Source organism: Hibiscus syriacus, unplaced genomic scaffold (assembly GCF_006381635.1).
Source record: "Hibiscus syriacus cultivar Baekdansim isolate YM2019G1 unplaced genomic scaffold, ASM638163v2 tig00008386_pilon, whole genome shotgun sequence".
Classification (NCBI taxonomy): domain Eukaryota; kingdom Viridiplantae; phylum Streptophyta; class Magnoliopsida; order Malvales; family Malvaceae; genus Hibiscus; species Hibiscus syriacus.
Window position 1 is genome coordinate 247,089 of NW_024062163.1, and position 14,047 is coordinate 261,135.

The 14,047-nt window shown below is 36.0% G+C and overlaps 2 protein-coding genes across 2 annotated transcripts; both read left to right on the forward strand.

Annotated features, from left to right (window-relative positions):
• Nucleotides 1-1,793: 1,793 nt before the first annotated feature.
• LOC120202270 (17.3 kDa class I heat shock protein-like) lies at nt 1,794-2,465 on the forward strand. The gene has a single exon (XM_039202706.1). It carries the CDS (start codon nt 1,865-1,867, stop codon nt 2,336-2,338), a length of 474 nt encoding a protein of 157 aa, XP_039058637.1. The 5' UTR covers nt 1,794-1,864; the 3' UTR covers nt 2,339-2,465.
• Nucleotides 2,466-3,589: 1,124 nt separating this feature from the next.
• On the forward strand, nt 3,590-4,280 carry LOC120202274 (auxin-responsive protein SAUR21-like). The gene has a single exon (XM_039202710.1). It carries the CDS (start codon nt 3,794-3,796, stop codon nt 4,079-4,081), a length of 288 nt encoding a protein of 95 aa, XP_039058641.1. The 5' UTR covers nt 3,590-3,793; the 3' UTR covers nt 4,082-4,280.
• Nucleotides 4,281-14,047: the final 9,767 nt, after the last annotated feature.

Below are 14,047 nucleotides of genomic sequence, written 5' to 3' on the forward strand. Positions count from 1 at the left end.
TATTATCGCATTGCGATAGTAAGTATCGCATTGCAATAGTCAGTATCGCATTGCGATTTTCCCAATTCGCGTTGTGATTTACTTATTCGCATTGCGAATTGGGAAAATCGCAACGACACTGTAGACCATTGCAACGCGAATTTGCGATAATGGAGATCGCGTTGCGAATTAGCGATCGCATTGCGATTTTGTTGGTCATTTTGGCAAATCCAGAAAAAGTTGGTTAAAATCGTATATTATATAGGATTTTTGGTCACTGAGGTTATTTTCTCCCTTTATAACCCTTACTAGATAATATATTAAATACATATATAAGGGTAAACTACATCACTCATCACTCAACTATCTTCTCACTACTATTTTGATCACTAAAGTTTAATTTTTTTTAATTTAATTACTAAACTTTTGAACTATTCCTATTTCAATCACTCACGCTGACAATGGATTATTTTATTGTAATATTAAATATTTTATTAATATTAAATGTCACATAAAATTAAAATAAAAAATTTTAAATTCAAAATTATATTCCTAAATATTAGATCAAAACCTTAATCTCAAATTCATACCCCAACCCTAAAACTCATAATCACATCATCTTGTTGATTTTTCTACCTCCAGCTACACCACATCCCGTCACTCCTCCATCAGCTTCACCTCACACAAGTCCAAAAAATATATTATTATTGTAAAAATAATTGCATTTTCACGATTGAAAGGAAATAAAAATAACCAATGAAAAAATCAAATAAAAAATAGGGTAAATTACACGGTTCATCACTGAACTTTACCCTCTCTCATATTTTGCTCACCCAACTTTCAATTTTTCTATTTTGCTTACTGAACTTTGCATATTGCATTATTTTGCTCACTCCATTAAGCTTATAACGTCGTTATGGTGTAGAATAGTTTAAAGTTTATAGCTGGATGACATGGAATAGTTTAAAGTTTATAGCTGGATGACATGGAATAGTTTAATAATAAACAACTCAATGGCGTGGAATAGCTTATAACATTAGATTGCATTATTTGGTCATTTATTTAAACACAAGCGTGAAATCTCTAACCCTAAATATTCACACTGAACAAGTAAAAGGAAAATAGGTCGAGCAAGGAGATGGAAGAAATGTCTGCCTCAAATTTTGTTTCGATATACAGGTGTGGAATTCTGTCGATATTGAAGACAACATGATCGAATGATTATCCACGACACCAATATTTAATGTCGTCGAAATTTAGAGCAAGTGGTGGAGTTGTGGGAGGTAAAGAAGTCAATGGAGGTGGGATTGTTGGAAGTAGAGAAATTGGGGCGGAGATGATATGATTGGATATAAATTTAAGAATTTAGGTTTAGATCTAATATTTAGGAATATAATTTTGGATTTAAATTTTATTTTTTATTTTAATCTTATGTGGCATTTGATAATAACAACAACAACAACAACAATAATAATAATAATAATATATCACATGTGAGTGATCAAGAGTAATTTGAAAGTTTAATGGTGAAATTAAAAGCATTCAAACTTAAGTGAGTAAAATAAAAGTAAGAGATAATTGAATGATAATGGTGTAATTTACCCAATAAATAATTAGTGAGCTTGTGCATGTTTCCTAAGACGGCCCAATAAGTTGTTACACTAAAAATATAAAAAGGTCCAATATAAAGAAGTCCAGATGATTCTAGTTAATTCTCGATCTTTCCTGTACTGACACAAGTACCAGAAAATACCAGATTCCTCTTGAGCTTCTTATAAATACCCAACTCTTGCACTGATTAGCATCAAGAAAGCACTATCAAATATTCACTATTAGCTATAATCTTTCGTGTTCAAGTTGTCTTTGTTTCGTACTTTTAAGAGAAATGGCGATGATTCCGAGTTTGTTCGGCAACCGAAGGAGCAGCATCTTCGATCCATTCTCGTTTGATGTTTGGGATCCAATCAAGGAATTTCCTTCACATTCTTCACTCACCAGCAGCCAAACCTCCGATGCCTCTGCATTCGTCAACGCCCGAATCGATTGGAAGGAGACTCCAGAAGCTCACGTCTTCAAGGCTGATCTCCCTGGGCTTAAGAAAGAACAAGTGAAAGTGGAGATTGAAGAAGACGGTGTACTTCAAATCAGCGGAGAGAGGAATGTTGAGAAGGAAGACAAGACTGATACTTGGCACCGGGTCGAACGTAGCAGTGGGAAATTCAAGAGGAGATTCAGGCTGCCTGAGAACGTGAAAATGGATCAAGTTAAAGCTTCCATGGAAAATGGGGTTCTTACGGTTACTGTTCCCAAGGTGGAAGTGAAGAAGCCTGACGTCAAAACCATTGAAATTTCTGGTTAAGTACCCTCTGTTTGCTGTTTTTGTTGCTAATATTAGAACATGTTTACTCTTCGTTCGACAAGTTTTCAAATGTTATTTTGTCATGTTAAAGTGATGAATAAAGTCAAGTCTGAGATTGTGCAGAGAATTTGGCGTGTAACCCTATCTATAATGTAAAAATGATTCTATAAATGTGAAATGTAATTGTTAATTTTTTTTCAACTACGTGTGCGTTATGATAAACCAAGAATCATCTAGAACAAGTGGCATAGCTGAAGTTCCGTTAGATAGTGCTTAAGATATCTCACATGGTCTTATCCTCATGATCTTTTACGCCATTAGGGCTGAAAATATGCTGTGGTCTGTTTGTTGACAAGCAATAAGTTCCCTACAATGTTGAATGAAAACCAACCAAAGTCCAGCAAAAGATTGGAGTATTCGATGTAGGAAGATAGGGAATGAAAAATGATGGATTAAGATCAAACATGGTTGAAAGCCTGAAGCTTCTATAACAAAGGACTCTTTAAAACTTAAGCTTAAACTTTAGCGGACAGTGGGGGGTCAGGCTCCTACATTGCAACAAGCGTTCTTAATAAATAGCTTTGTCATGGCCTACAACTTAAAATGGTAAAAAGGAGGCCAGTAGGGAACCGGCTAAAGATTGAAATTGGACAGTTTGGTGCTTAAGATTTTAAGCATACGAATCATTTTCATGCTTCAGACAAGCAATGTTGGAAGGGATTTTAGACTAATTGGATAAGAATAGTAGAAAATAGTGTATTTAGTATGAAAGCAGCCAAGGAAGAACAAAAGCAATTTCAAGAACATAAGGCTTTTTATACTAGAAAACTAGTTGTATGCAATCTATTTCAATGCCAGTCAAAATGCATGCAGATGCAAGTGAGAAGAACGTTAGTGATCAAAATTGTTGCAAACAAATCTTTTCCACAAACTTTAAAATCATTCCAGTCAGTCCTTTCTTAGACACCATTAGCTTTTTGTCCAGATCAGTAAACCACCCTAGTTTGTTTTTTTCCTCATGAAGATGTTTACACGGCGGTATACATCCACGCAAGTAAGCTTAAACAGGAACATCCAGCCGCTAAAGGAAAATAAATATAAAAAATTTATAACATTTCCAAGAACCAAAAACTGGCTTGTGTTTCTTCGTTGCGGTAACTCATAGGACAAGTCGTTGTGAAGAGAGCCTGAAGTGTGTCCTACAGGCTTGAACTTGTCAAAATGATATTATTTGTTGGGATGCAGGCCATGTGATTTCTCCCGATAGATGTCTCCGAAGCATTCTATCTTAGCCACTCAATTTGACTGAGACTGCTGACCATATACATCATTTGCTATTTATAAATACAGATTCCAATGGATAGCTTCACCCTGTGCCAAAGCCTTTCCTAGCTACTTCTTTGAGTTCCAATTCCACGCTCTCATTTCCTCATCTTAACAAATCTCACAAACACCATGGGTTTCCGATTGCCAAGAATTGTTAATGCTAAGCTGAGTCTGAAATGGACTCTTTCATCTTCGGAGACTACAGTTGTACCCAAAGGCCACTTTGCTGTTTATGTTGGAGAAGATGAAAAGAAGAGATTTGTAGTCCCGATATCATTATTGAAGCATCCTTCATTCCAGAATTTGTTGAGCGAAGCTGAAGAAGAGTTTGGTTTCAACCATCCTATGGGTGCTTTGACAATCCCTTGCAGCGAAGAAACTTTCATTGATCTCACTTGCAGCCTGCAAAGCTCTTGAGAAGAAATGGCATGAAAATAGGCTAACCAAGCAGAGATTGACTGATCTTTAGCTCAACTGACACCTCCCCAATTTTATCGTTTAGGGATCAAGCGTGTAAGGTGGATTGTTATCTGCAGTCCCATGCCCTTGTCAAATGTATTAATTTTTGTAACCAATGTATAAATGCCAAATTTCTTTCAGAGAAACTCTTTCTTTTCATGAATTTTGTTTATGATGTATGTGTATAATTTCAGTCAAAATATATTCCCAAGCATTTTATTTCACATTCTGCCATTATTGATTACTTGATCTATTAGACGGAGTCCAATAGTTTTCAAGTTTTATAAATTATAAATATTTATATTTATATTATAATTATTAATTTTACCTTTACATGGTAAGAGAAAAACTAAAATTAAAATTCTCTCAGTCCTGGTTGAAAACGGTTCAATGCATTAACAATGCCTATTTGCATGGAAATTCAACTTATTTCCATACAAATTTAATAAATAAATGCGAGGAATTTCGAAAATAAATTATCCTCGGTTTAATGTATGGTTTTGAGGATTAACCTAATTCATATGGATCTGTAGTCTACATTACAAGATTGGTCGGTGCTTCTGTTCAACCAATTGCATAGAAGATCGAGGCTTTCCTCAATTGTTGAGAGCACAAATTAAACAATGTCACATGGATTGGCAATTAGTTTTATTCTGATCTATTTAACTCTTCTATTCTAATTATCTGGAAACATGTAGGGCTTTGCATACCCACAGGTTTTGCTGGTCACCACTCGACTATTAATTGGCATTTCATCCATATGATCTGCTAAGCTAATGTTATTATCATCTGATTAATAGTATTTCAAATTGGTTCCATTGAATGTTCAGCTATGGTAGATTTGTAACAGACTGAACTTAGTTACCAAACTTGTCAAAATGTCATGGTTTGTTGGGAGGCAAGACCATGTGATTCCCCAAACCATATATCTTCTAAAGATTTCTCCACTGGAATTTCTTCTGGACCACACATTCAGCCTAGATTACTTGACCAATTCCTTAAACCATTTTCTCTGTAAATACACATTTTAAGAACAACCCCTCACTGCCAAAGCCTTCCCAACCAAGCTACTTACGTTTCTTCTATCTACCACAAGTGAAAAGAATCCACATTCATCACAAAATCATGGGTTTTCGCTTGCCAAGAATTGTTAACTCCAAGAGTCTAAAACGGAGTCTTTCGTTTTCAGGGACGACAAAGGTTTCCAAAGGCCACTTTGTTGTTTATGTCGGAGAAGCTGATGAAAAGAAGAGATTCGTTGCCCCAATTTCATTTCTGAATCATCCTTCCTTCCAAAAGTTGCCAAGTGAAGCAGAAGAAGAGTATGGATTTAATCATCCAATGGGTGCTCTGCCATCCCATGCAGTGAAGAAGCCTTACTTGATATCATTTGCTGTTTCAAAAGCTCATGAAAGTTAGATTTGGTAACAGCTAACCATTTGTATTACATAGGAAGGGAGTGTAATTGGTGGATTGTTTTATGCAATCCCTTGCACTTGCCGAGTACAATTATTTTTTGTAATCGTTCTTTAAAACATATTCTTGTGATTGATATTTTTCTGACTACTTCTACGTTACATCTAATTTGAAAGCAAAACAAATTAAAACCCAAATCTTGAACATCTGTGGATTACTTACTCATTAAAGTTTAATCCAGGAAAATGATAAAAAGGGGAAACTTAGATTCTATATGTAGATGTAACTAACTAAGGGAAATGAGACAATTTGATATGTGATGAACGAGTAATGAATATTAACCCTTAGAAGTATAAAGACTTAGGGGTTGTTTGTTTGCCTCTTAATGGAACCATTCAGTGCTGAATGTTGAACCGTTCAACATTCAGCGCGTTTGTTTCACACCTCTGAATGATTCAGTGCTGACTGATTCAGTAAAACAGTGTGGAATGATTCAGCACAAAAGTACATTCTGAATGATTCAGAGTCATTATCAAACAGCATGTCACATTCAGAGTTAATTCATACAGAGCCTCTGAATCATTCAGCATTTGAATCATTCAACGCTTAATCATTCTGAAGTAAACAAACAACCCCTTAGCTTGCATCAATCTAGGCACACTGACAGCCATTGCTATTAATAATTTGGAGCGTAGTGGATCAGAGAAACTCTAAAAAATGAATGCTAAAATTTACTTGTATAGGAGGATATGAGAATGACTTGGCTGTGGTGATAGAGGAATGTATATAGGAATCGAAGGAAAGTTACAAACGAATCCATGTTATATAGGTGAGTTCATTGGAACCAGAATTTGAAGTTCTTTCTTATACAAAATGTTTCTGTCTAGCCTAATAACATGCCACCGGAGTACAAGTCTAATCAGACCTAGATATCGAAAAACAAAAAAAAGGAAATAAGTTGAATTTCCATGCAAATTGACCCTGTTAGTTTATGTATCCGTAGGTTAAGTGATAAATGATGATAGAATTTGAAATAAACAGCTTCAGAACTTGGAAAATAGAGTTTGGCTGAAATTATCCACATATGACATAAGAAGAAAAATTAATTAATACAATTGACAAGGGCATGTAATTGCGAAAAACAATCCACCTTACACGCTTCCTAAAAGAAATAAAATTTGGGAGGTCTCAGTTGAGCTAAATATCAGTCAATCTCTGCTTGGTTAGCCAATTTTCATATTTTCATGTCATTTCTTCTCATGACTTTTGCAGACCGCTAGTGAGATCTACAAAGGCTTCTTCGCTGCAAGGGATTGTCAAAGCACCTATAGGGTGATCGAAACCAAATTCTTCTCCAGCTTCACTCAACAAATTATGGAATGAAAGATAATTCACTAATGATATCGGGACAAAGAATCTCTTCTTTTCAACTTCTCCAACATAAACAGAAAAATAGCGTTTAGGCACCCATGTTGTCTTTGTATCTGAAGATGAAAGAGTTCGTTTCAGACCCGCTTAGCAATAAAAATTCTCGGCAAGCGGAAACCCATGGTTTGGGCGAGACTGGTAGATGAGGAAATGCAAGGGTGTATTGGAACTTAGAGACCTAGTTAGGAAAGACTTTGGCATAGGGTGGAGCTATCCATTAGAATTTGTATTTATAAATGTTGAAAATCAACCCCAACCCATTATAAAGAACAACCTACCCAATCCATTTTATCTAAAGGCAACACAATGGAATTTTCTCAATTTAATGAAGTAGGTGGAGTAGGTGACAATAATGTATGACTAGCAATTTAATGGAGTAGGTGGAGTAGGTGGCAATAATATATGACTAGCAATTTAATGGAGTAGGTGGTAATAATGTATGGCTAGGAATATTTCTCAATTTAATATTTGTATGGTATAGGTTGCATGGTGAAGACTATAAATACCCCCTTGCATTTGAGTTATGAATCATCCAAAAATTTGAGTGTAGTGTCTTGAGTATAAGTTGTGAGCCTTCTATTGAGTGTTTATTTCTCTTCAAATTGTGAGTGGTCTTTTGAAAGTGTTGTAGTATCTTTTATTGTGGGTAATACAAGTAATTTCTTTACTTGTTTGGGTCCAATATTAGTAAGTTTAGAGTTGTATACTCTAAATTTTTCTCAACTATTGCAATCAGAGACACGTTATAAGGTCTCTTAAAATTCTGAGTATGTTCTGTGGCTGTAATTTTAACTGATCTTCCACATCAAAAAAGATTTTTTTGAGATTATTGTCGGGGTTATTACAAACCTTGTGGAGCTTCTTTGTGTTTAGAGTAATTTAGTACTATGTACGTTTGTTACTCAAGCTTGTTCGGTGTAGTCAAAGACTTGCCATTAAGATAGGTGACCCTCAAGTAATTGGAGGAATCAAGAAGCTCAACAACAAAAACTACAACACGTGGGCAACATGTATGGAGTCATACTTACAAGGTCAAGACCTTTGGGAGGTTGTCGGTGGTGGTGAAGTTATACAACCAGCGGCAGAATATGCCAATGACATCTTGCGAAAGTGGAAAATTAAAGCAGACAAAGTGATGTTTGCTTTAAAGACCACAATTAAAGAATAAATGTTGGAGCACATCCGAGATGCTAAAACACCAAAGGAAATATGACACACTTTTGTTACACTATTTTCAAAAAAGAATGATACAAGATTGTAACTTCTCGATAATGAGTTACTATGGATGGTGCAACACGACATGACGATTGCTCAATACTTTCACAAGGTAAAATCGATCTGTCGTGAGATTTCGGAGTTAGATACGACAACTCCTATTGGGGAAACCATGATAAAGAGAATAATTATCCATAGTTTGAGACCCGAATATCGAGGGTTTGTTACGGCTGTATAGGGATGGCCAACACAACCATCGCTTGTTGAGTTCAAAAATTTGCTTGCAGGTCAAGAAGACATGGCCAAGCAAATGGGAAGAGTCTCGTTGAAGGGTGAAGAGGAAGCTGTAACACCCCCAACCCGTATCCCAACCCGGATACGAGTCAGAGATATTACATTGACTTTTAAAACACAACTCATTACAAATAATAGTAAAATACTTGAACTTATATTACGAAAAATACAATAATATACATATGGTAATATAAGTTTACCAAAATATTCAGAGCATACACAACTTAACTCTTTAATTACATGCCAACATCCATTTTCATAACAAAATGACCTACTGATTAAGTTGCTTCTGATCTGATAGTTGCAGGAGTAATGTTGTCCAGTTGATTAACCTCGATCATCTACTTTATCGGATCCTACGTGTGAAACACTCACACGCTAAGTCATCGACTTAGTGAGGCAATAATATAATAATAATATCAATAAATATAAAGTAATTGCCAAAATGAGAGGGGTTGCAGTAATAAGATGTATGTAAACAATGCAATAACCAAAACCATGTTTCTTACACATATACTTATCAAATTCACATTCATAAGTTCGCCTTAGTAAGTTCATTAGCCCATGGTACCATACAGAGAACCTAAGGTATGTGAGTATTGTGAGGTTGTGCACTATGCTGTCACCACAGCTCAAATAATTGCACCTAAGTGCCACGTAGAATTACACCGGAGTGCCGCGTAGAATTGCACCGTAGTGCCATATAATAATGTCCATAAGGACCACATATCATTCCTTAAGAATCATATACATATGCCAAGGATCAAGTATGTGTCTCACCAGACTTCACACATGTTCCAAAGAATACATATATGTCCCGAAGGACCACATATCATTCCTTAAGAATCATATACATATACCAACGATAAAGTATGTGTCTCACCAGACTTCACACATGTTCCAAAGAATACATATATGTCCCGAAGAACCACATATCATTCCTTAAGAATCATATACATATACCAAGGATCAAGTATGTGTCTCACCAGACCTCACACATGTTCCAAAGAATACATATATGTCCCGAAGGACCACATAGACCCTCTACCCTTGGCATGCCAACTATACCTATAGTTCTTATTTACATAACATGGGCTTTCACAATTTATCTAATTCATATCACGTAGACATATTATTTCCATACCTTTATCATATAACTCATATAACTTTTTCTTTCATATTCATGTCCCATAATGCATATGGTATGGATTCATGTCATATATCATCATATGAACTACGATTATGTATCAAAATATTGAATCTAGATTTATCACAAGTCTAGAACTGAATAAAATACATATTCATGCTATGCATATGCACTCACCTAGATTTCTTTGTTTTTCCCTCGATTGATCCTACTTGTTGATGGTTTCGGAACTCGATTAGGCTCAATATCTACATAAGCAAAATTTTCAAGATGATTATCAGATGCCTAAGTCTTGAAATTAACCTCTAATAGCCTATCAATTTAAGAAATTGATAGTTTAGTCTCTCTTCTTTCTTTTCTCTTTTTTTATTATGGGGGAATCGGTTCCCCCTGGGGGTATCGATTCCCCTCTAGCGTTCTGGAAATTCATATTCGTTTGAGGGGTATCGATTCCCCTTGAATGGGTATCGATTCCCCTAGCCCAGAAATCCTATTTTGAGCTCGAAATTCACTTTATTTCAGCTTAAACCTTCATATTTTACTTCCTTTAATATTCCTAACTTCCATACACATATTTAAACTCATTTCTATTCCATAATCACATCTTTAAACCCAAAATTCCATCATTTACATGGCATTCAAGAATCACACTAAATTTTCAAGGTGTTCTAATTCCAATTCTAACACTTCATATCCCTTAATTAACTTGATGACAAGTCAAATCTCACTTCCAATTCTTATTATGAACTCTAATCTAAGATATCACTTTTCTACTTCCTTTCTTTAATTCTTCATATACTTCTCCTATTGAGGTTTTAAAACAATTTAAACTTCCTTTAAGCTTAACTATTGCCTAATGGTCATGAATCAACCATAAATTCATCAAGAAATTCACTAACAAGAAAATCTTACCATAGCTTGGGTCTCACGTATGAAGAAGAAGAAAGAAGAAGATGACTCTGGAAGCTTGTTTTAATTTCCTATACATCCACGTGGTTAATATAATACTAACCCCAAAATTATATTGCTATAAAAAGACCATTTTGTCCTTCTAATCTTCCTTCTTTATAATTCAATCCTACACAAAATAACTCAAATAAGTCATTAAACTCTTCCATCATTCTACTTAAATCACCAAATGCTGAAACTTTACAAATTAATCACTAACCCGGCATGGAGGATGTTACAAATCTCCATCCCTTAAGAAAATTCATCCTCGAATTTTCAATAAGAAAAGAGATAGGGATACTGATTCCTCATATCCTCCTCACGCTCCCATGTTGCTTCCTCTACTTTGTGATTCTTCCATAAAACTTTAACCAATGGAATAGTCTTGTTCCTCAATTGCTTAACCTCATGAGCTAAAATTTGAATCGGTTCTTCCTCATAAGTCAAATCCAGTTGTACCTCGATCTCTTCTGGGTTTACGATATGGGAGGGATCCGATCGATATCTCTGAAGCATTGAGACATGGAATACATTGTGAATCTTTTCCATTTCTGGTGGTAAAGTCAATTGGTATGCTACGGGTCCCACTCTTTTTACAATCTCATATGGTCCAATAAACCGGGCACTTAACTTTCCTTTCCGACCAAACCTCAACATATTCTTCCATGGAGATACCTTTAAAAACACTTTATCCCCAACTTCAAATTCAATATCCTTTCTTTTAAGATCAGAATAGGACTTTTGTCGATCAGAGGCCACTTTGAGGTTATGCTGAATTTCTTGAACTTTCTGTTCTACATCTTGAATTAAATCTGGACCAAGAACACTTTGATCTTTGAGTTCATACCAATTTAATAGACTACGACATTTTCTTTCATATAATGCTTCATATGGGGCCATCTTTATACTAGACTGATAACTATTGTTGTAAGCGAACTCTGCCAGCGGTAAATACTTTTCCCATGATCCTTTGAATTCCATTACGCATGCTCTCAACATATCTTCCAATATCTGAATAGTTCTCTCTGATTGCCCATCAGTCTGAGGATGAAAAGCCGTACTAAAGTTTAAACGAGTCCCTAACGCTCCATGCAAAGATTTCCAGAATCTAGAAGTGAATCAAGGGTCTCGATCAGAGACTATGGAAACAGGCACTCCATGCAATCTAATAATTTCTCTAATATACAACTCTGCATACTTTTCCATAGAGAAATCCGTTCTAACCGGAAGGAAATGCGCTGACTTAGTTAATCGATCAACAATTACCCAGATTGATTCTCTTTTGTTCGGAGTCAAGGGTAACCCCGAAACAAAATCCATCGTAACATTTTCCCATTTCCATTGAGGAATGAAAAGCAGTTGCAATAATCCTGACGGAACTTGATGCTCAGCTTTGACTTGTTGATATATCAAACACTTAGACACAAATTCGGTGATGCTTCGTTTCATCCCTGACCACCAAAATCGATCCTTCAAATCCATATACATCTTGGTTCCACCCGGGTGCATTGTTAACGGACTGCAATGAGCCTCTGTTAATATTTCTTTCTTCAAGTCGTCATTGTCGGGTATTACAATTCTTCCTTTACAATATAGATTTCCATCTGACTTAATCTCAAAGTCTTTAATCTCTTTGTTCTTTACTTGCTCAATTCTTTTCAAACACATTTCATCTTTACTTTGCAATTCTCCTATTCGTTCCAACCATGCTGGTTTAAAGGTTAACTCTGCACAAAGACCACCGTCTCCCGTTAAAGATAATCTTGCATCCATAGCTCGTAAAGCTGCAAACGTCTTTCTACTCAAAGCATCTGCTACCACATTAGCCTTTCTGGGATGATAGTCAATTATCACATCATAATCTTTTAAGAACTCTACCCATCTACGTTGCCTCAAATTCAACTCTTTTTGAGTCATCAGGTATTTCAGGCTCTTATGATCCGTATATAAGTAACAACGCTCCCCATAAAGATAATGACGCCAAATCCTGAGAGCGAATACTACAGCAGCCATTTCTAAATCATGAGTGAGGTAATTCTTTTCATGTGGTTTCAACTGTCTCGATGCATACGCTACCACCTTCCCTTCTTGCATTAATACACACCCCAACCCGTTATGGGATGCGTCACTGTATACTACAAAATTCTTGCCAGATTCCGGTTGAACCAATATCGAAGTTTTCGTCAGAATTCTTTAAAGCTTCAAAACTTTCTTGACATTCAGAAGTCCAAACAAACGGTACATTCTTTCTCATCATCTTTGTTAAAGGCAGCACTATCATCGAAAAATTCTTAACGAATCTTCGATAATAACCGGCAAGTCCAAGGAAACTCCGAACTTCAGATACATTCTTTGGAACTTTCCAGTCCATTATAGCTTTAACCTTCTGAGGGTCTACTCTAATCCCAACTGCCGAGATTACTTGCCCCAAGAAAATTACTTCGTTTAGCCAAAATTCACATTTGGACAATTTCGCATAGAGATTTTTATCCCTGAGAATTTGCAAAACTAGCCTCAGATGTGCGCTGTGCTCTTCAATGGACTTCGAGTAAACCAGTATGTCATCAATAAAGACAACAACAAACTGGTCCAAATAGGGCTGAAAAATCCTGTTCATGAGATCCATGAAAGCAGCTGGTGCATTCGTTACTCCGAATGGCATTACGATGAATTCATAATGACCATATCTCGTTCTGAAAGCCGTCTTCAGAATATCTTTCTCCTGAATCTTCAATTGATGATAACCCGAACGTAGATCGATCTTCGAAAATACCGAAACTCCTTTTAGTTGATCAAACAAGTCATCAATGCGCGGAAGGGGATACTTGTTCTTGATGGTCACCTTATTAAGCTGTCGATAATCAATACAGAGACGCATTGATCCATCATTCTTCTTAACAAATAACACCGGAGCTCCCCAAGGTGACACACTTGGTCGAATTAATCCTTTTCCTAACAATTCTTGCAATTGATTCTTTAACTCTTGCAATTCTTTTGGAGCCATCCGATAAGGTGCCATTGCAATTGGAGAAGTTCCTGGCATTATCTCAATTTGAAATTCTACCTCTCTATCTGGAGGTAATCCTGGCAACTCAGCCGGGAAAACTTCAGGGAATTCTTGAACTATTGGAATCTCCTCTAGCCCTTTCTCTATAGCTCTTAAATCTTTCACATTTGCAAGAAATCATTGACATCCCTGTAGAAATAGCTTCTTAGCTGACATTACTGACATTACATTTGCTAAGGGATTAAACTTTTCACTGCTCACACTTATCTCTGTTCCTCCTGGACTTTTCAGGGTTACATTTTTCAATATGCAATTAACATCTCCATAGTAATGGAATAACCAATCCATTCCCAGAATCACTTCAAACTCGTCAAAGGGTAATTCCATCAGATTAGCAGGGAATTCAATTTCCTGAACCTTTATGGGACACCCCTTACAGACTTTATTCACCCGAGCACTATGGCCTAAC